The sequence below is a fragment of the Megalobrama amblycephala genome, linkage group LG2 (genome assembly GCF_018812025.1).
Source record: "Megalobrama amblycephala isolate DHTTF-2021 linkage group LG2, ASM1881202v1, whole genome shotgun sequence".
NCBI classification, from domain to species: Eukaryota; Metazoa; Chordata; class Actinopteri; order Cypriniformes; family Xenocyprididae; genus Megalobrama; species Megalobrama amblycephala.
The window spans coordinates 55,072,494-55,096,385 of record NC_063045.1 but is presented as its reverse complement, the minus strand read 5'-3'; the positions used below and the strand labels follow the sequence as shown (position 1 = coordinate 55,096,385).

The 23,892-nt window shown below is 37.0% G+C and overlaps 3 protein-coding genes across 3 annotated transcripts; 1 reads left to right on the top strand and 2 right to left on the bottom strand.

Moving 5' to 3' along the window:
* The first annotated feature begins 6,298 nt into the window (after positions 1-6,298).
* Positions 6,299-8,098, top strand: LOC125262961 (trace amine-associated receptor 13c-like). The gene has a single exon (XM_048181802.1). The coding sequence runs from the start codon at positions 6,364-6,366 to the stop codon at positions 7,375-7,377; it is 1,014 nt and encodes a 337-aa protein (XP_048037759.1). The 5' UTR covers positions 6,299-6,363; the 3' UTR covers positions 7,378-8,098.
* A 10,053-nt stretch (positions 8,099-18,151) lies between these two features.
* LOC125262300 (trace amine-associated receptor 13c-like) lies at positions 18,152-19,548 on the bottom strand. The gene has a single exon (XM_048180986.1). The coding sequence runs from the start codon at positions 19,344-19,346 to the stop codon at positions 18,336-18,338; it is 1,011 nt and encodes a 336-aa protein (XP_048036943.1). The 5' UTR covers positions 19,347-19,548; the 3' UTR covers positions 18,152-18,335.
* A 543-nt stretch (positions 19,549-20,091) lies between these two features.
* LOC125262301 (trace amine-associated receptor 13c-like) lies at positions 20,092-22,931 on the bottom strand. Its single transcript, XM_048180987.1, has one exon. The coding sequence runs from the start codon at positions 22,728-22,730 to the stop codon at positions 21,723-21,725; it is 1,008 nt and encodes a 335-aa protein (XP_048036944.1). The 5' UTR covers positions 22,731-22,931; the 3' UTR covers positions 20,092-21,722.
* Positions 22,932-23,892: the final 961 nt, after the last annotated feature.

The window sequence follows — 23,892 nt, the reverse complement described above, 5'->3', positions numbered from 1 at the left end:
GACAATCTCCTTGTTTTCTTTTGTTTGTTTTTTTTCCACGACACACTCATAATCATAATGTTTGCCAGTGCACTGTAGCTAGCTTTATGCGTCCGCTTCAGCTCTGATTAGGCCATGTAGGCTATGTATAGCCTCCTATGTACTATAGGCAATTAAAGGCTCATTATTATGATTTATGGTTTATTAATATAAACATGTGATTAGTCGACCAATTGCTTACTTCGGGGATTCTGTACTAATTCGGGGGCAGCCCTAACATAATCAATTGATTATTGTCATGATTAATCGAGTACTCTTTTTGTTGTTGTTGTTAATAAAAATAGAAAATGCATTGTAGGCTATATTATGTATTATAACAAACGCCTGCAGAGGGCACCAACGCTATAGTGATTGTTGTTGTTAAACAGCAAATCAAATCCTTAATACTGGCCAAATGTTTACTTCATCTTTAATATTTGGCCACTTCCTTTCGATGTAAATGCTACACTGTAATTTCAAGAACAAGAACATGAGGACATCAAAACATGCAAACTCAGAGCAAGGGTTTAAAGTTTTATTTTGAAATCGTGATGAACAGTTAACATATTTAGAAACATATGTATTCTCCAGTGTTTTCTTATGTTTATAAATGATTTACGTTATGAATCTGACTAAATGGCGCACATTGCGTTCCCAGATGTACGTTATAAGCAACCCAAATTCACAGCATATATGCAGAAATGAAGTTTGTTAACCCGAGCTGCTGAGACGCACTCCACGCATGTAAAACAGTGCAACACTTCTTATGAAACACAAAGCATGTCAGACATTATACATTCCCAAATGCACGTTACTGGAAACCCAAACAAACAGCACGTGCCAAGATCGAGTTTGTGTAAAGCTTCTGTGAACGGAGCCACTCTGAGACGGAAGAAACTCGTAACCTGCACGCATGTAAATAATTAAAGCCTTGCGCATCACCCTCAGCACATTTGACCCCAGCCTTTGTGATTTCACAATAGCATTATGATATCATTTTTAAATGGTTTTAATACATCTTGCAGCCTTAGAAAATGGTCTAATAATGCGGTTCATGGATTCTAGTCTGTGGAATGGGTTATGAATATATCCTAGTTCTGATGGATCATTTTACAAGGTTTGCCTCAGTGGCATATGCAACTAAAAATAAGTCTGGAGGAACAGCAGCAGAAAGAATCTTCAGTGACTTCATTCCCCGGTTTGGATTTCCAACTAAATTACATCATGACCAAGGTCGAGAATTTGAGAATGACCTCTTCAAAACCTTGCGCCAACTGTCAGGAATGAGCCATTCAAAGACCTCTCCATATCAGGGCAATCCTGCCGAGAGATTCAACAGAACGCTGCTACAGATGATGAGAACACTGGCAGAGAAAGAAAAGGAAAAATGGAAGGAACACCTACCACAGATAGTGCATGCGTACAATTGCACATGACATGAAGCGACAGGACACTCACCATTTTACTTACTCTATGGACGACACCCACGATTACCCATTGATCTTGTATTCAAAGAGACAAATGGAGAGGAAAGAAACAATCCAAAAGGATATGCCAAGCAATGGGCAAAGCGAATGGCAGAAGCTTACCAAATTGCTTCAGAGAACAGTAAGAACTCAAGCGCCCGAGGGAAACAGTACTGTGACAGGAAGTCAAGGGGAGTTGTTCTTCAACCTGGCGATAGAGTACTAGTGAAAAACCAAAGTGAGAGAGGTGGCCCAGGAAAATTGAGATCATATTGGGAGCAAACTGTTTACATTTTCAAGGAACAGATAAACAATGGGCCAGTCTACCGGGTGGTAGCAGAGACAGACGGCTCAAAGTCAAGAGTTCTACACAGGAATCTGCTACATCAGGTTAATGACTTACCAGTACAGATACCAGACGAAGCACCTAAACAGATGACAAAGAGAAACCAGACAAAACCACAGGATGAGTCGGGATCACTCTGTTACTCTGATAGTGATGAGGAGCAGGATGACGAAAACTACTATTGGCTAAGGGTACGAGACACCAGAGGGAACAACCTAAGACTTACCATTAATAAGCATCTGTCTCTGCTGGTTTTTCTCCTTTGCCTACAATACTGCCTATCTGACTGGTGGCAGAAATTTTGAAAGTTTTCTGTATATAAGGTCTTTACACACTTGAAATCGGGTTCACGGATAACCCTGGGTATTCGCTACTGTTTCACACTGCACATTCCTAAACCCCAGGTTAAGGTCGTTATCTGCATATTTGCGGTGTCAGTGTCACTGACTGGACAAACGCAGAACGTGACCTGTTTGAAGACTCTAGCATTGTGTGTCCTCATATTACAAACATTATTAGAAACAACTGTTTATACATTGTGCGGTGTTTCCGTGACTGCCCAAAGCACGTGAATAAAAGGCATGTGATTGGTTTTTGGTTTCTAATCATCTAGTTGTAACATTTTAACACTGCGTCATTTCACACTGTACAAGTTTGGCACCGCAATGTGGAGTTAACACCACAAAAGCAGTGCTAACCCAGCTCCAGAGCAGGGTTTTATAACCCTGGGTAAAAAGCGGTGCTAACCCCTCATCTAAATTATAAGTGTGATACGCTCCTTTAAATTGTAGTTTCAATGCAGCTTCAAAGGGCTATATACGATCCCAGCCGAGGAATAAGGGCCTTATCTAACTAAACCATCTGTCATTTTCTAAAAAAAGAAAAAGAAAATTTATATACTTTTTAACCACAAATGCTCATCTTGCATTAGTCTGCACTTTCGCTTTGGGTCGGTACTTCAGCCTACGACACGCATGATCTTTCCAACGTAACTATGTAATGCATGAACTCGTGGACGCGCATCACAGAGCTAGTGCAAGATGGGCATTTGTGGTTAAAAGCTTTTCTTTTTTTTTAGAAAATGACAGATCGTTTTGCTAGATAAGACCCATATTCCTCGACTGGGATTGTGTAGAGCCCTTTGAAACTGCAGTTTGGACCTTCAGCTCATTGGTCCCCATTGAAGTCCACTATATGGAGAAAAATTCTGGAATGTTTTCCTCAAAAAAATGTATTTCTTTTTGACTGAAGAAAGAAAGACATGAACATCTTAGTAAATTATCAGAAAATTCTAATTCTGGAGTGAACTAAAAAACAAAAATCAAAACAAAAGCAGAATCTGAATTGGCTCTAATAAAAATCATGATTAGTGCATACCTATTAATCATTATTATTTAATATCCTCTCATTGTCACAGACTAAGTGTTTAAGGTTGTAGTGCAGCAAAAATGATGCTAAGAGAAGTCAAACAGAGTTGTACCATAAATACATGGACTGAATGTTCTTCCTTTCACAATTGAGTGGGAGCGAAATTATGGAGCGAATAAGAGTGGTTTTGAGGTCATTTCTAATGGATGTAAGAAGTCAGTTACCATCAAGACACAGGTTGGTCGTTTGCTGTAAATGTCACATTTACATGTGTACAGGCTCCAGAGTTAATCATAAACTCAGAAAACAAACACTAGAATGTTAACAGAGAATGCTTATAGTATTGAGCTTTGTGAGAAAGCTCAACCTGATCTAAACATCACTGGACTTAGTTCTAAATCATTAATATTTAGTTAATGTTGATAGATAAATTGTGTCATTCATTCCTGCACGTGAGCATAGGAACACATAATAGTGTGCTCAAATATATATTTGGGTGTACTGCAGTATCATTGCCATTGATGAGCCCCAAAATCTCTTTTTTTTGGCCATGTTCACACAGCAGCAGAATATGGTTGTCAGTCCTATTGGTTTTTGAGTCCTTAATACGGTTACATTCACACGCAGTACGTTTATTTACGGGAGTGACAACCGCATTCTATAACCGAACTCAAACCTGTAAATTTTCAGGACTCACAACCGCATTCTCGGAATATTTGCGCTGTGTGAACGGAACCGCACTGGACAACTAGTTGTCTGTCACATACAGTGCGAGAGAGCCGGTGTTTTGTGTGTGGTTTCGCTTTCAGTAACTTACAGCGACAGAGATGTGAGCTGTACGTCATCTTAAGGTGTTAGATCCAGTCATTGTTCTCCATCGGAGCAGCTCATGTCAGTTTTGTGTTTCTTTTCAAATGCCGTGTATGCGCGAGATGTCGCAAATGACGTGACGCGTGTACGTCGCCATCTTTTAATACTACGTTGATCATTGTCGTCATGGTTACTAGTAAGAGAATACAGGCTTGACACTCGCTACACGTTCATACCGGCAGTGTTCTGCACGTCCTGATTTTGCTAAGTTAGATGCGTTCCTGGGTCAACATATTTTGTTGATCCTGGAACAACATTCCAGTCTGAAAATTTAGTCTTAACTCTATTCCTACCCCTAAACCTAACCTAAGTTATCCCAAAAATCAGATGGAAATGATAGATGAATAACACTGATGTAGAAGCACCAATTCATGATTTTAAGCCTAAACTTGATATAATCTGTAAACTTGCCCCTCAAATCTGATTGGTTGATTTGAATGTTGTTCCAGGATCAACAAAAATGTTGACCCAGGAACATGTTGAACTCAGCAAAATCAGGTTCTGCCAGTGTTCCAAACACTACTGTAAGTTGCTGTGTGAACGAGACATTTCGAGACTCACACCTGTAAGTAAATGCGGTTGTCAATCCCAAAAAATGACTGTGTGAACCTGGCCTTTGTCTGTGCGCACCTGGTATTTATTTGGTATTTTACATGGGTAAATAATCCTTAAGGTCCTGTTAACAACTGTTCTGTATATAAAGTTCTGCTGCAGTGACAATCCTCCAGTGATCTGTTCATTAAGTGTGTGAAGCAAACAAACTTACACAATTCACTGACCTTGCACTCCCAACTCACGGGCCTTGCACACATTTACAGAGACGTTGTGATGCTTATCATTATCCATGTTTCCATCCACCTATTTTTATGTGAATTTTAGCATATAGCATAAAAAATGCTGGATGGAAATGCCAAGATGCGCATAAATTCTGAAAATGTGCATAAAGATGAATAGTTTTTGTATCCAATAAGACACACTATGATGAAAGCGAATAAGTTCCTTGATGTGCATCAAAAAAGTCAATCTTGTTGCACAACACTTGAAATGTTGTTTTGGACATTCTGAAATGCCTTAGCCAAAGTCTTCCGTCAATGTCTTTTCATATAATTTACCTCCCAGAACTTACAGGACTTCATTCCCAAACAGCTTGTAGCCCCAGAGTGCAGTCTGGATGATTGGACGGGGTGACAATTTGAAGTGTTAGTTCACTCAAATATTAAAAATATGTTATTTATTACTCACCCTCATGTTGTTTTACACCCGTAAGACCTTCGTTCATCTTTGGAACACAAACTAAGATATTTTTTGATGAAATTCAAGATTATCTAGTGATGGCCGATTTCAAAACACTGCTTCAAATCTTTGTTTCGAGCGCCAAAGTCATGTGATTTCAGCAGTTTGACATGCGATCCGAACCACTGATTAGAAACAAAAGTTTCGAAGACTCGAATAAATCATAGATAAGAGGTTTCAGACCTGAGTTAACATACAAAATCCATGTTAGCAGTGTCATTGTTTTAGAAGAGATGTATGTGATGACCTGATAATCATTTAAAAATGTCCTCTATTTAATAATCCTTATACCTGGATCATAATATATATTCAAAGATATTTTATATTGCACATCAGCAAGTGAAAGTTATAAACAGTTTGGTGAAGGATGAAGGTTTTGCTCTATTCCACACTATGTTGTCTGTAACAGGGACAACAGTTATTACTTCTGCCATAATGACATTTCTAACATGGACTATTTATGTTAACTCTACTCTGAATTATCTTATCTATGCCTATGAATGGAAGAGATACTGTACATATAAACAGTGTAGATGTACAGATGATTTAAACTATTGGGAGAGGTTATTGTGCTTTCATATGTCATTAATATTAGTGACAAGCATCACAAAGCCCCACTGTAGTCTTTGTTTTGTGATCATGTCAACTGATGCACCTTCATCAGCTGTGACTTCATATGAATGTACTGTATGTTAGTGACCGGCATAAACTGGGCACAGAGTCAGGGGCTATCAGCTGCAGTCTATTGGTATATATCTATTGATGTGGACAGGACCATCTCTAGGGGCTCACATCAACAATCTGCATCACAGTTTTTGTTATTCATTTTTTTATTTTATTTTGTACCATATGCAAAGTCATTTTACTATTGGAAGAAAATAATTGTTACTAGACAGCGTTAGAGTGGGAGGTAGTTGGGTTGTTCAGTCTGATCCAGACACTGTATAAATGAAAGGACAGTAAGGAGAGCAGAACAAACTCCTAACAGGAGGAGACTCACTCATGGCCTATGAGACAGAGAAACATGAGACTCAATACTGCTTTCCTGCCATCAACTCATCATGTATCAAGGGAAAACGCTCCAGACATGAATACAATATCATGTATGTGTTTTTTTCATTGCTGTCAGCATGGACTGTGTTTCTGAACCTGCTGGTGATCATCTCCATCTCTCACTTCAAGAAGCTTCACACTCCAACAAACCTGATCAGTCTCTCTCTTGCTGTGGCCGACCTGCTTGTTGGACTTATTGTGATGCCTGCGGATGCCATTAAGTTAATTGAGACATGTTGGTACTTTGGAGACACTTTGTGTGACCTGTTTTTGATAATCATGGGTCTGGTCCTCTCAACAGCTATTTGTAATTTAGTTTTAATTGCTATTGATCGTTATGTGGCTGTGTGTCACCCTTTACTGTACCCACATAAAATAACCACAACTAGAACCTTAATAATCATCTGTCTCTGCTGGTTTTTCTCCTTTGCCTACAGTCTTGCCTATGTGATTAATGGCAGATATTTTGAAAGCTCACAAAGAACAGACTCATGCTATGGAAAGTGCTATTTAATAATAGGTTTTTCATGGATAGTTGTTGACCTGTTCTTTTCTTTCTTGTTTCCATTGACTGTGATCATAACTTTATATTTGAGGATATTTTATGTTGCACATCAGCAAGTGAAAGTTATAAACTCTCTGATGAAGGGTGGTAAATGTGTAATGGAAGGTTCAGTGAGGAGGAAATCTGAAAGCAAAGCTGCTCTGACATTAGGAATCATTGTGACAGCTTATCTGCTATGCTATATTCCATACTATATCTTGTCTTTAACAAGTAGTACAATAATCTCTTATGCTACAATGACATTTCTATTATGGACTATATATGCTAACTCAAGCCTGAATCCTGTTGTCTATGCTTTATTTTACCCTTGGTTTAAAATATCAGTTAAACACATCTTAACTCTTAAAATATTGAAGCCATCATCCTCTTTCTTAGATATATTTATATATTATTCATGATTTTTGTAGAGGAGGAAGATGTTTTTTGTTTTGTTTTGTTTTTTGTCTATTTGACAAAGCATAGACTAATGTATAGTACTTTTATGCATTTGTAAACTGAACGTGCACATACTGTCCCCTGAAGCAACAGTTTTACTAATGTGCATTTACAGTTGCAGAGCATTTACAGTTATTCTGTTCTTGTAATCAGCTGTATGACCATAGACAGGCCTAGTGTTAAACCATACTGTTTAAATGCAAAAGGGAATTAAAATTTTCATATCCCAATTCAGCCAGAAGATGGAGACAAATACTTGTGCAAAACCAAGGCATCATTGTCTCTCCATTGACAAAATTCTAATTCTAAATATCACATACATCCTTCATAGAGAAAGGAATCGCAAAGTTCATTGCAACAGATTCATGAGGTGTTAATAATGTTGATAATAAACTTATTTAATTCAGTACTGAAAAATATCAATACAAAATGTTTCATTTGTATCATGTCTATTTTTATTCTTATTAATGTATCTTACTATTAACTTGTACAGTATGTTATCATGCTAAAGTCAGATTTTATTGAAATCAATTGTGAGTTCACTTTTCTCTGCTCTTTGTATGTTTGTGTGGAGTGGCGGCCTATAGAGAGTGTTCCAAATCAGTTTCTTTTAAGGTTCCATGACAGTTAAAAGACAATTGCCTATGTAGGTTGTTATACATAAAGTATCTGTAAATCACAAGATTTAATTTAGTTTTGTTTTCTGTTAATCGTTATGTGGCTGTGTGTCACTCTTTACTGTACCCACAGAAAATCACCACCACTAAAACTATGATGAGCATCTGTCTCTGTTGGTTTTGTTCTTTAGCTTATAATAGTGAAGTAATTAGCTGTAATTAGGGTTGTAATTAGCAGCAGCAGCAGCAGCTATTTAGACTTTTCAGACAGAATAGTGTGTTTTGGAGAGTGCTTCTTTATAATGAGTTTTATGTGGAGAATCACTTATTCTTCTGAGGAAATCTGAGAGCAAAGCTGCTCTGACATTAGGAATCATTGTGACAGTTTATCTGCTCTGCTTTATTCCATACTATATATTGTCTTTAACAGGGATTACAATAATATCTTTGACCACAATGACATTTCTAACATGGACTTAGCTGTGGTCTGGTCTGAATACCAAATCTGCCATTAGATCATTAATAAGAAAAAAAAGAATGTGAGTAGAAGTAATTACATTAATTTATGACATAAATACACTAGTACTAGAGATGGGACAGTATGAAAATTTCATATTATGATTATAGTGACCAAAATTATCACGATTATCAATATTAACTGATACGCACACTGAAAACATTTCAACAAGTTTTATATTTGAAAATCAACAAACAACAAATAAAATGAGCAGCTCTATGCACTTTTTTTAAGCATAAACATTCAATTATATGACCGTTGTCAAAAGGCAACGCATTATAACACAGCACACCATGAGAAGAGAAGGCTATCTTCATTATCTATGGCCTAAAAAATAACAGACACCTGGTAGAAAAATGACATGATTTAGAAACAGAAATAAGCTGCAGCAAGATAAAATCTTTTTATGCAAAACCGTATACCTTTATTTACAAATAAAGTATAATAATGGGAATATTGATCTTGGAGTGAGTTTCATCGTGTTACTGTTGTAACCGAACGCTACGTGCTGTTTAAATGCTGAATGGAGAATGACTGAGGAGAGATGAGTTTCCATTAACCTTAAAGACTTAAATATTAATTTGTACCTCACATTAAGCTATCGAATGACTTCAGAAGTCTTGGAATATAGTGCACAAAAACTTTATGGTGCTTTACAATGTTTTTTATGCCTTTAGCGGGGCTTAACAATAACACAGAATAGTACGTACAATATCGGATGTCACCGAGAAGCTGCAGCCATGGTGGGAAGGATTTTTGGGGGATGAATTTCCCGAGTGCTTATCTTCTCACACACACAAAAAAAACAATGTTGCGTGCTGCGGCTGCATCAGACTGATGCTGCCTGGACAGGATTTACCACAAGTTTTCATAATCGCAATAATCAAACATGGTTTTAATGTTAATTACATTTTAAATAATAATACTAACCGCCAGTACATTTTATTGTGTTTTATCATGAAACCGGTAATCGTCCCATCCCTAACCAGTACAAACATGACTTAGTTCTTTTTGAAGGCCTTATTGTTTATTTGGCTGAGATGATTTTTTCACTTTCAAACATGTTGATAGTCTTGTTTTTACAGTGTGTATAGAGTGTCAGTCATTTGTATCATATATGAGTCTGGACCATATGAGTCACGACCAAAAGGGTCATTATGGTTCATGCATAAATACACATTACAGGACATATGGTTTTGATTACATCTGATTGATTATGTTATGCCAAATGTACACTGCAAAGGTTGCACAGAAGCGCATCAGATGCATCATTTGGGTGTCTTTACACAGAGTGTTTGTTGTTGCACAGCAATTACAACTGTATACTTTTATTCTAAAGGGCCAAGGCGGGTCTTGTAGAACCTTTAAGCTTTCTGTTCTATCTTAAATAACTTGACTCTTCCATAACGCGTCTGTATCCAACATAGCATTGTTCCCATTACAGAGAGCGCTGTTTCTCTGGCAGTTTCAAAAGCGCATAAAATATAACACTGTGGCTTGGCTTGATTAAAAAGTCTATTTGTCTAACAAAATCCAAATTTCAAACATTTTTTAGAACTCCAGACTAGGGTTGCCAAAAGTACCAGTACGTATTCTGGCTGCCACTGCCAGTGTTTTATATGTTAAGCTATTTATTTGAGAAAACAGTCATTTTACAGAATTACTGATCAATCTGTACATTTATCAACTCAGTGACCATTATGCACACTGTAAAACCCAATAAGTTCAGAATACTCAAAACATTTGAGGAAACTTATTACCTCAAAACATTTAAGTATACTAACTCATTTTTTTAAAAGTTGGTAGAACTTAAAATTTTTGTGACAAGTGGGGCGGGGCTGAGAGCCATGGAAGCGGATCAAGGCCAGTGTGGTGCACAGGTGTCTCTCACTAAAAATCCCTTCACCAGCATCCCTTGCCCAACCCATCATAATGTTAATTACATACAGTTAATTTACATAAACATCACATTCAGATCTTGGTTAAATGTTACATAGCAAATAACGCATGCTATTATAACTATCAGAGAGACTGTCATTACATACTTGCATATATGTAATCAAACAACTTATGTGGTCTTAAATGTTTTGCAGCTCATCCTCAACCTAACCACAGGCTCTACTCTTCACCACAGTGGTAAGCCTACAAAACTAACATAACAGAACCCCCCTGAATCTCAACATAACACAACATTAAACATTAACTTATATCTCCATATGTTAATCTTGTGCAAAAACACACAAAATAACACATAATTTCAACAGTTATTTATATGGTCTGATGCAAAGCATGCTGGGAATTAGAAATCTGATGCAGCTCAATCATATTAAGTTCAGCTTACTACAATGAAATTTTGAGTTCTTGCAACTTTTTTCTATTAAGTATAATGAACTTTCATTATTATTTGAGTGAAACAAACTCATTTAATTTAATTAATTTCACTGCTCGGTTTTACAGTGCACATTTGTTGTATTTATGAATAATAGTTGCATTTTTCCAAAATAAACCAAAAGTTTATTACAGTCTGTTATATACATACAAAGGCTGCTGTGCCAATCTAATAATATTACTTATTATCATTGCTATTATTCATTAACATTGCTTGTTTGTGGTGATGGATTCCAGAATGCCATAATCGCTGTTCACTGTCTGTGATGCGGAAGTGACTGATGCTAATTTGCTTTGGTCTGAGCACTGTCATGATGCGTCTTACATAACATTTTTGTTGGTTTTGTGTGTCGAACAACCCACCCAGTTGCCAGAAGTGAACACAATGATTGTGTGCTTATGCAATTATTTGTAAGGAGAATTTGCATCTTATTACATTTTGGAGATAACTCTCATACTCACTGTGGTGTTTGCTTGTTTCTTTTCTTGTTAAAATTAACTTATGCAGAACTACAGAAGAGGACACAGTAAGCTAGGCTGATTTTAGGCTAAGTTTACTTTTTTCTTGACGAGGGAAGGGGGTGAGAGGGCCAAGGTTTAAGAGTCACGGTTTGCTACTGTTATATACACAAGGGCTGACGAGACTAGACACAGCTAGAAACAGACTAAAGGCCCGAAGCGCACACCCAAGCGATTTTCACCGGCGATGCGCCGAGTGAAAGTGCAAATTCACTCCCTGGCAGTATGTGGCGCTTGTGCTTAATGGTAGTGCAAATAAACATATGATATTAATAAAGTTAAAGAAGATAAAAAAATGCATATATAAAATGGCATATGCCTACATTATATATATATATATATATATATATATATATATATATATAGTCAGAAACGGTAGTGCAAATAAGTCACAATGACAGTAGTGCAAGTGAACGGTAGTGTAAATAAACATATTTATGAAACAGACATTCTCAACTATATTTCTTGAATGTAAAAAAAAAAAGTAAAAATACAGAAATAATACACATCTGTGGCAGAGCACCCATAGTGTGCGTCTCAATCAGCTCTCTAGTTCACTAGTCAGGGCACTGATCAGGGAGTCGGCCACATTCATTTACATGGTATACTGATACACGACCTAGGAAGCTAGGGAGCTGTTTGAGATGCAGGGATAGTTTGTAGGGGTCTTCCTCGTCTACTTACTTTCTCTTCGTCGTCTTGTGTGCTCGGCAAGACCGTTTTGTGCTTGAGCGCCACCAAGTCGTGTTTTACTGTAACTTCAGCAGCTCCAGGCACGTGAACAAAAGCGCCAATCTCATTGGTCGGTCAGTTTTTAACGCGGCGCGTCAAACCAAAAAAACGAACCCGAGGCGTTTTTTAAAAAAATGACGCTTTTACGCCTCGCGTTTTTCGCGTCGGTGTGCACACTCACATTGGCGCCCGTTGTTTAGTCACGAGGCGTTAAACGTCGGCGAAAATCGCGCGCGATATTCGTCCCGGTGTGAACAGGCCTTAACAAGGGGAAAACTACAAGCTAAAAGACTATATAGAATAAGAGAAAGACATACCCTGACAATGAGAGCTAATCTCAAAACAAACTTTATTCAACTTATTTTTTAAATTAATTTTAATCAGATTGTGTGGTAGTGATTTTTAGTGAATGTATGAAGTCAGTCCTTTTTGCAAAATATTTAGCTGGAAAACTGTTTGTGCTATCTTTCTTTAAAATAAATGCCATATTTTATTAGTGTCTCTTGTGTGTTGATGAACCGCTGACCTGTTATTCAGACAGTGACTTTGCATCTTTGTTCATTTGACCAATTCAATTACTAACTTCAGACAGAAACTAATCATCTAGGGACATCCACTTGTGTGTTTATTATGTATTTCAGAAGTAATCCTGAGGGTCCTGTTAACACCTGTATTCAGAGTTCTGCTGCAGTGACAATCCTCCAGTGATCTGTCCATTAAGGGTGTGAAGCAAACATTGGCAAACAAACACACACAATACACTGATGTTGCATTGTTCTCAGAGGTCAGTGAGTTTGTTTTAATGAGATTAAAAGTTACGAAATTTTTGAAACTTTGCAATCAGAATCAGCATGAATATAAATCACCAATAAGATAATTATTCTTAATTAGTACCACACAAAGTTCAGCTGAAGCATTATTTAATGATGAATTATTTAATATTGCACCAACAAGAAAGGTGCGTTAGGCCTGCCTAACTGCCTGTTTTAGCTCTGAAGCAGTGTTTATGTGTGTGCATGTTTGTCCACTACAGCCTGTGGATACCCTGTGTAAGGAATATAGGCTGTGACACACCAAGCCGACATTAAAGAACTAGTCGCCACAAATCCAAATGCTGTTTTGCCTTGCGTCTTCTGCATCTTGGCCAAAAAGCTGCACTTGAGCACACTGCACAGAGCACAGCCAGTGGCCAGCTAGCATGTATGCTCTGTGTCTGTGTGAGAGGAAATTATTTTCTATATCAGCAAGTGGCAGTAGTCTGTATTCAGCATTCAATAAGGGAAGCAGGAGCAAATACAGGGGATATACAGTACAAATTGTAAACAAAGCAGCGTCTGCTTAACATGTAGTCATGTTGATCCCTTGGTCTTCACTTTCTTCATTGAAAATATCGATATTTCAATTCATATGACAATATTTGTGTATTTGGATGCACAGATAAGATGATTTAAAGAGTCTTCTGTGTGTGCCTTCTTGACGTTGTCATTTGTTTGCTTTCATCACTTTCATTTTTCTTCTTGTGCACTGAATCCCTATACTGAAAAGCCAACTAGATAGATCTCTCTCACTGACTGCTACAATGCTGATTCAACTCCAAAAAGCCACTGATGGTGGTCCAACTATACCAACACTGCAGAACAGTATGCAAAAACTGAGATGCTCAAGTGACGGCTGACTGTTGGCTTGGTGTGTCGTCCTTATAATCTAGGGCTGTTTCAAATCAAAGGGGTCCAGTGAGTTTCAAGACATTTTACAGAAGAACATTGGTGCAGTAAAGTGCTCAAACTGGCCCAATCATCATTTTCTATCATCCCTTTTTGTCAACAGTACTAACCTTGACAGTGAAATGTTTTATTTCTCCTGCTCCAAACTACATTGCTATGCATAAGACAAAAATGAGATATGAAATCAGAAAATTCTGCTTTTACATGATATCAACAGTTAAGGCCTGTTTACACTAAGAACGATAACTATATTTGCGTCCACACCAACGAACGATAACATTCTGCAGTTTCAATGTGTGTACAACATGTTTTTGCTGTTCTTGTTGCATTTACATGGCTTTAACCAGCAGATGTCCTCAGCATGCTCTGTTTTTGAAGTGAATAGCTAGTGTAATCGATCTAATCTAACAGTGAATTTAGCAGAAGTCAATATAATGGCATAAATCAACGCCTAGTCTTTTTCACTGCAACTTCAAAGGAAGAAAGACAATGTTGTCGAAACTAGTGCTGGATAACTTACCTGAGCTAATTTTATGTTACAGTGGTTGCTAGTCTGGCATAATGATCTCATCGTTAATACTTCTCACCATTTATTCAGAGGGTATGACCGATTGTTTTCCATATATCCATTTACTTTAAAGTATCCTTGAAAAAAGGGGTTGACTTGTCAAAAAGTGGTGGCTTTTTCTGGTCCTCTGTGATTAAATTCTCCGCAAAGTCATCTGCCATTTTAAATGCGTGAGCCCTTAAATTAGAATAGAGGCTGATTGGTTGTCAGTGTTTTATCGTTCATCTGCTGGAAAAAAAATATTCTGAAAGTGATCCCATCCATATCGTTTCTCTGTATCGTTATATCTGTGGTGTGGACATTGCTGATCTTTTATATTTAGAATGATTTTTATAACTATATCTTTATAGTTATAGTTCTTTGTATGAATGGGCCTTTACAGCTGTCAGTATAAAGTACAAGAATGTTGATGTTCAGTGAAACATAAAAGTTTACATAGTGCACCTCTAAGCCATGTACTGCATTATTTTTCTGTATTACAAAATTACTGCAGCCAATATCCACTGAGTCTCTGTGTACTGTTTGAAAGTGCCCAGTTTGTGCCACAGTCACATACATTCATATAAAGTCATGCCTGCTGTAGGTGCATTAGTGGACATGATAACACAATACAAAGACCACAGTGGGGCCTTGTACACATTTACAGAGAACCTGTGATGCTTATCAGTAACATCAGTAGGCCTGTTTACACCTGGTCACTTCATGCGTTTTCTCTGATCAGATAGCTATCTGATCATGAAAAGACCAGGTGTAAATGCCCTCCGAAATGCATTCGAGACAGATTCGATCGCTCAAACCACTTCAGGAGGTGGTCTGGGATGCATTCCAGTCAAAACTGAACAGGTCTAAATGCATCTGGTTGATGAAACCAACTCCTCACAAAAATGCTAAAAAATAAATAAATAAAATAAACGTGTGAGAGCGTGTTATAGGCTAAATATAGGGGTGTGACGAAAATTTCTCAACGAGGTGAAAAGCTGTCTAGTGAGTGATATTGCCATGGCAGAGTGTAAGGGTTAAATTAGGATAGAATATGCCACCGCTACATTTACATAATGCGTCTACTGTCGTTTTGTTTTTTATAGAAATAAAAACCATTTAATTCAGCTGGATAACGATCGCCGCCGATCCCTATGAGTACATGCGATCACAAAAATCAAAAGTAAACACAAGCGTGCATTCAAGCGTGATTTCAATACCCTGCATTTTGAAAGCGGCTCCCTGATGCATGTATATACAGCGTTTATTAATCTTAATGTTAATTTCAACATTTAGTAATACATTATTAAAATCAAGGGCCCTATCTTGCACCCAGCGCAATTGACTTTGTACACCGACGCATGTGTCATTCCTATTTTGCACCCGCGCAAAGCGCGCTTTTCCCTCCACAGAAGCACGTCGCTAAACTAGTGAATGAACTTGCGCTCCCTGGGCGGTTCAGCGCAAAAAAGGAGGTGTGTTCAGGCGCATTGCCCGCGCATTGCTATTTTAAGGAGCTGAAAATAGACTGCGCCATAGACCAACTCAAACCTGGTCTAAAGTCAATGGCGCAATATTTTTTTGTTAGAGCGCATTGGTAGAAACTGCGCCTCTGGGCGCGTCCACAGTGCGCGTTGACTTTGCTTATTACACACAGGGATGCGCATCACACAAACATGCCAAATATTAAAAACAAAAGGATTACAGTGTAAAAGAATATTATTGTGTACATAAATATAAAAATGTAATGATGAATAGTCATTGCGTGTATTAGAATTAGGCTACCTATTTTCAATTCAACCTATTACTACTTATAATGATGAACGAAATTGGCTAATTAATTGAACAATCGTGCCAATACACACACACACACATATATATTAACTGACTCATCGCGTGTACGCCATGTAAATAGCAATCCGCCATGGCGCGAGCGTATCTCGCTCTTAAAGGGAATGGGAGATGACACTCTGATTGGTTTATTTCACGTTACGCCCAAACCACACCTATGAATAATGAAGCTACTTCAGACCAACCCATTTTAGATTTGCGCCGGGCGCAAGAGCCATTTATCCCGCCGGGAAAATAGCAACAGCGCCGAGACCCGCCCACAAAGTTACTTGCGCTTCGCGCTTTGACACTTGCGTTTCAGATCGTTAAAATAGGGCCCCAAGAGTTGTATTTAACTGAACTAACATGAACTAACAATAAATAACTTTTTATTAACTAACATTAACAAAGATTAATAAATAATGTAACAAATGTATTGCTCATTGTTAGTTCATGTTAGTTAATACATTAATGTTGACAAATGGACCTTGTTGTGTAGTGTTACCATTTTTTTATTCTATATTTTTATTTCTATGATCGATTTGTGGAAAGGAGTTCAGTTATGAGGTCAAAAGTTGTAGAAACTCAAATCATGTACAGTAAGGTCTGAAGAGATTCATATGAAATCATACAGGAGAGAAGCCAGTCAGCTGAGTTTGTGGCAAAACAAATTGTCATCAATAAAATGCTTATCAATAAAATGCAGCTCATATTTCTTACTTTCGGTGACGTCAACTCCATTAAATCTGCATATAGCGTGGAACTTGAAGATCGGATTTATATCCATTTTGCTGAAACGCATTTATGTGGCCAAGTGTAAATGGAATCGTTTTGATTAATCAGATAGCTGTCTGATCTGTAAAAATGCATGACCAGGTGTAAACAGGCCCAGTGATAAATGGGTAAAGGTGAATCTGGTGCAAGGACAACAACCTCTCCTAATTATTTAAAATTAATATAGATGTGATCCATTTATACATACATTTTATAGTCACTTTTATAGTGATTTATAGACACTTGATGTAAACCAACCTACATAAGCACTGCACACGAAGAGCACAAGAGACTCAACTCACAATTGATTTTTTTAAAGAGTTGATGCTAGCTAATGTAATGTTTTAATCAGTATTGGGGAAAGTTACTTTTAAAAGTAATATGTTACAATATTGCATTACTCCTTAAAACACTAATAACTAATTCATTTCACTACTTAGTTACTTTTTATGGAAAGTAATGTTACGTTAATTATGTATTATTTTTTCTCACCTGGGCTGGGCTTGGTTGTTTGCTTTTTAATAACAAACAAAATGTTTTATTTTTAGCTAATGTAAAGGCCCTTTCACACCACACAAGTGAAATGAATAAGCCTCTGACCAAAGAAAGGAAATGCAAATTCTTGCCTGTGCAGTAGAGGGCGCAGTTCAAACAAACCTTCAGCTGTGATGCCATTCCAAATTTCATAGGAATAGGATGCAGGAGAAGAAGGTTCAACACTCATATTGTCAATCAATGAATAGGACAAAAATAACTTTTGTAACTTAATTGAGAAAGCAACTCTTTCTTACTCATGGATATTTTGTTGTAAATGTATAAATAATGCATTACTTTACTAGTTACTTGAAAAAAGGTATTTAAGTATTAAAATTAAAGCATTTTTACACATGTTTGATTTACTTTATCTTAAAAGTAGATTTTGGGATCACTTCTCCATGAAGAATACATGTGATGCTTTCTTAGAGCACAGAAGAGATATTGGCAGCCTCAATCACCATTTATGTTCATTGCATCTTTTTTCTGGACAGTGTAAGTGAATGGTCATTCTGCCTAACATCAGACATGAGGGTGATTAAATGATGACAGACCTTTTTTTTCTTTGAGTGAACGATGCCTTTAATAACAAGTTAATGTTGTTTGTTGAATTGTATGGCTCATTCTTGTACCTGAACAGGTGAAAACATATCACGTGTTGCAATTGCGGCATTTGTGCATTTACAGGGATAGAAAAAAATTGAAAAAAAGAAAACAAATCAACCCCCCGTCTCCAGAATCATGAATGACAATCTGTAAACATTTCCATCAGAGATGATGCTGGCTGAAATATTTTAAGAGTTAGGATGTGTTTAACTGATATTTTAAACCAGCTGTAAAATAAAGCATATACAAGAGGATTCAGACCACAGCTAACATACAAAGTCCATATTAGAAATGTCATTGTAGTGGAAGAGACTGCAGTGGTTTCTGTTAGAGAACAGATACAGAATGGAATATAGCAAAGCATATAAACTGTCACAATAATTCCTAATGTCAGAGCAGCTTTACTCTCAGATTTCCTCCTCACTGAAACTTCCATTACACATTTACCACCCTTCATCAGAGAGTTTATTACTTTCACTTGCCATTGTACAACATAAAATATCCTTAAATATACAGTGATGATCACGACACAGGGAAATAGGAATAAAAAGATTAAATCAGTGAATGTCCAAGCAAGACTATTCATGACAATACACTGACCATAACACGTTTTGAGTGAGATATTAAAATATCCATTACTAATTACATACCAAACATTGTAAACTGAAGAGCAAAACCAACAGAGACAGATGCTCACTGAAGTTTTAGTCATGGTTATTTTCTGTGGGTACAGTAAAGGGTGACACACAGCCACATAACGATCAACAGCTATTAAAACTAAATTACTAAGAGATGAAGAAAGAAGAAACCTAACAGTAATTGCAAACAGTCCACAATAAGTGTCTCCAAAGTACCAACACATCTCAGTTTGCTTGATGCCCTCTATGGGTATCACAATAAGGCCAGTAAACAGGTCGGCCACAGCCAGAGAGAGAATGATCAGGTTGGTTGGAGTGTGAAGCTTCTTGAAGTGAGAGATGGAGATGATCACCAGCAGGTTCAGAAACACAGTCCATGCTGAAAGCAATGATATGAACAGATAAATGATATAATATTCATGTCTGGAGCGTTTTCCCTTGATACATGATGAGTTGATGGCAGGAAAGCAGTATTGAGTCTCATGATCCTCTGTCTCATAGGCCATGAGTGAGTCTCCTCCTGTTAGGAGTTTGTTCTGCTCTCTTTACTGTCCTTTCATTTATACAGTGTATGGATCACACTGACCAACCTATATACTGCCCACTCTGATGATGCATAATGGCACAATTATTTTCATGATGCATGAACAGAACAGTGGATTGAAGCTAAGATGTAAGAGGGTTTGTAGTCCTTCCTTGTGCACCTCTAATTGTATCCAATTCCTTGTTTTGTTAATGTAGCTTTTTGACATTTTATTTAAAAAAAAAAAAAAAAATCACAAAATGTAACCTTTTTCACTGAAGTAAAATAATGACACTAATGACATAACAAGACACACCTGAAAGCAATTTACACAATCAACCAATGAGAATGTGACACATGACACAAGGGTACCAATCAGAACATTACACATGAGGCTAGGGAAGCACATGACATAATCACATGAGGAAAAGGGAATCACATGACAAAACCACGAACCTTGACTAAGAAAACTACAAAATAAGACATGAAAACATAAATGTGAATCAAAACTAAATGTGACATTGCTAACACTGCTGAGAGTGACATTTACTGTAGATGAATATAAATATGTGCTGCATGCTTTCCTCTCAATAACAAAATAGACACACAACAAAAATGACAGCAGTGAGAAAAAAGCAGCAAAGAAATCATCTGATCATGTGGATGTAGATGTGAATTATGTTTGCATGAGCTCTGCAATTCGACACTCCAGTCAAGTCACGTCATGTTTATTTATACCACTTTATACAATATGTTGCTTTAATATATAAATAACAATATATCGTTATCTTGGTTTAGTTTTATTTGCACAAATATAAAATATATACAATAAAAAGCAAAAAGTACAATCCATATACTGTACTTCACTGATCTAAGTCTATAGGCCTACTGTAATTAAGACATTTATTCAGGAAATTCATTACAATCAGTAAGACGTATAGTACAGAGAAATTTCATGTCGGAGTAGGATTTGAGTGAACGTTGTTACCGGTGAGCAAAAGTGGAGCATTCGCTTGGGCCATGAGCTATTGAGCGGAGCGCACTGGCATAGAGCGGAGGTTTCACTCACATGCTCTGTTCCAGGTGACGCTGTTATGAAAATATTTGTGTACTGAAATGCTCAAATAAAATGACGTAAAATTTTTAGTCTTCTGTGTGTGCCCTCTTGACTTTGTAATTTGCTTGCTTTCGTCACTTTCATTTTTCTTCTTGTGCACTGATTCCCTAAACTGAACAGCCGACTAGAAGGATCTCTCTCACTGACTGCTCCAATGCTGATTCAACACCAAAAAGCCACTGATGGTGGTTTGACTAGTGCCAATGTTGCAGAACACAGCACAAAAACTGAGCTGAGAGATGCTCAACAATAGCTGACCGTCACCTTGTTATGTCACAGCCTTATAATTTAGGGATATTTCAAATCAAAGGATTCAAATGAGTTCCAAGTTGAATCAAGACATTTTACAGCAGAACATTAGTGCAGTGTAGTGCTCATACTGGTCCATAATCTTTCCAAACTACATTGCTATGCATAAGGCAAAATTGAGACACATGAAATCAGAAAATTAAGCTTTTACATCTTATCAACAATTACAGATGTCAGTATAAAGTACAAGAACATTGATGTCCAGCGAAACATGAAAGTTTACTTAGTGCACCTTTAAGCCCTGTTCTGCAATATTGAGATTCTTTATTACAGAATTACTGCAGCCAGTATCCACTGACTCTCTGTGTACTGTTTGAAAGTGCCCGGATTGTGCCACAGTCACATACATTCATATAAAGTCATGCCTGCTTGAAGGTGCATCAGTGGACATGATCACAAAACAAAGACTACAGTGGGACCTTTTATACATTTACTGGAGATACTATGATGCTTATCAGTAATATCAGAGATAAATGGCTAAAGGTGAGTCTGGTGCAAGGACAACAACCTCTCCTAATTATTTAAATGAACATATATGTGATGCATTTATACATAAATGTTGTGATTTACAGATAATTTATGTATACCAGCCTACATAAGCAGCAGATCTGCACGCGAAGAGCACAGGATACCCACAGTTGGTTTTAAAGAGTTTGATGCTAGCATGTTGATAATGCAATGATGTTATTCTTTAATAAGCACTAAAATACATAACACACACATACTAAAGCAGTCAATTTTTACTACACTGAACTATTTTCTTAGAACACAGTCAACATTTATGTTCTCCATTTATGTCTCATTCTTGTACCTGAACACATGAAAACATATCACATGTGTTGCAATAGCAGTATTTGTCCATTTTCAGGGATGGGAATCAAATGTTGTGCTTTAAGTGCAAAAAATGAAATAAATCAACCCCCACCACCACAATCATGAATGACAATCTAATATTTCCATCAGAGATGATGCTGGCTGAAATATTTTAAGAGTTAGGATGTGTTTAACTGATATTTTAAACCAGCTGTAAAATAAAGCATATACAAGAGGATTCAGACCACAGCTAACATACAAAGTCCATGCTAGAAATGTCATTGTAGTGGAAGAGACTGCAGTGGTTTCTGTTAGAGAACAGATACAGAATGGAATATAGCAAAGCATATAAACTGTCACAATGATTCCTAATGTCAGAGCAGCTTTACTCTCAGATTTCCTCCTCACTGACCCTTCCATTACACATTTACCACCCTTCATCAGAGAGTTTATAACTTTCACTTGCTGATGAACAACATAAAATATCCTCAAATATACAGTGATGATCACGACACAGGGAAATAGGAATAAAAAGATTAAATCAGTGAATGTCCAAGCAAGACTATTCATGACAATACACTGACCATAACACGTTTTGAGTGAGATATTAAAATATCCTTTACTAATTACATGCCCAACATTGTAAACTGAAGAGCAAAACCAACAGAGACAGATGCTTATTGAAGTTTTAGTTGTGGTTATTTTCTGTGGGTACAGTAAAGGGTGACACACAGCCACATAACGATCAACAGCTATTAAAATTAAATTACTAAGAGATGAAGAAAGAAGCAACCTAACGATAATTACAAACAGTCCACAATAAGTGTCTCCAAAGTACCAACACATCTCAATTTGCTTGATGCCCTCTATGGGTATCAAAATAAGGCCAGTAAACAGATCTGCCACAGCCAGAGAGAGAATAATCAGGTTGGTTGGAGTTTGAAGCTTCTTGAAGTGAGAGATGGAGATGATCACCAGCAGGTTCAGAAACACAGTCCATGCTGAGAGCAATGATATGAACAGGTAAATGATATAATATTCATGTCTGGAGCGTTTTCCCTTGAAACATGATGAGTTGATTGCAGGAAAGCAGTATTGAGTCTCATGATCCTCTGTCTTGTAGGCCATGAGTGAGTCTCCTCCTGTTAGGAGTTTGTTCTGCTCTCTTTACTGTCCTTTCATTTATATAGTGTATGGATCACACTGACCAACCCATATACCACCCACTCTGATGATGCATAATGGCACAATTATTTTCATGAGCATGAACAGAACAGTGGATTGAAGCTAAGATGTAAGAGGGTTTGTAGTCCTTCCTTGTGCACTGGTAAGTGTGCCAAAGACTGTACTTGTTTTTTGTTTGTTTTGTTTGTTTTGTTTTTTTAACCATTAATTCAAAATATACTCCATCCAAAAATTACAATTCAATGGTTATTGAAAAAACAAAAAACTTAAGTCACTGAAATAAGGCCAAAAAAAGTATATTAAATCTGTGTTCACAAGACTTTTGGGTATTGGAGGTTGTAGACTAGAGTTTTTGCTTCAGAATTATGTAAAAATTATGCTGCCTACTCCTTCATATAAAACAATATATTGATTTAGTTTTTGTAAGACACGTTTTGTCAAGAAACACAGTATGCTTGGAGGTGTGAATCTGCATGAATAATGGCTCATTTACACCTGAGAAGACAAAAGAATCACATAATAATGACCTGAAATGACTTGCATATTAATGAGGCCTTTCAGTCAGGTAGGCTGTGAAAAAAACCCTCTGTAATAATGTCTCAGCTCATCATAAACAGCAATACTGTGAAATATTATTACAATTTAAAATAATGGTATTCTATTATATTCTTTAAAATAAAATGTTTTTCTGTGATGCAAAGTGTCTGAACAATTATGTTACCTCTATGGCATTTCATATAGGCTTTTAGCTTAAAAGCATGCACATTTGGAGAAATATTGATGGATTCTTATATATTTATGTCAATTTTCTATACTGAGAAGTAATATTTATTGTCATCACTACGAGTGCTGGATACTGTGTTTTACACGAATGGATACAATTCATACTTGCAGCCGGAGGGCGCTCTCTGTACACATTTAGTCCACAAATTATTCTAAAGAAGAAGAGGACATTTCAGGAATGGTGTTTTTAATTCATACTTGCAGCCGGAGGGCGCTCTCTGTACACCTTTAGGCCACAAATTCATATAAAGAAGAAAAGGAACTAGGAACTAACGGCATGTCTTCTAGAGATCGCTAACCATTGCTTTAACATCCAAATAAA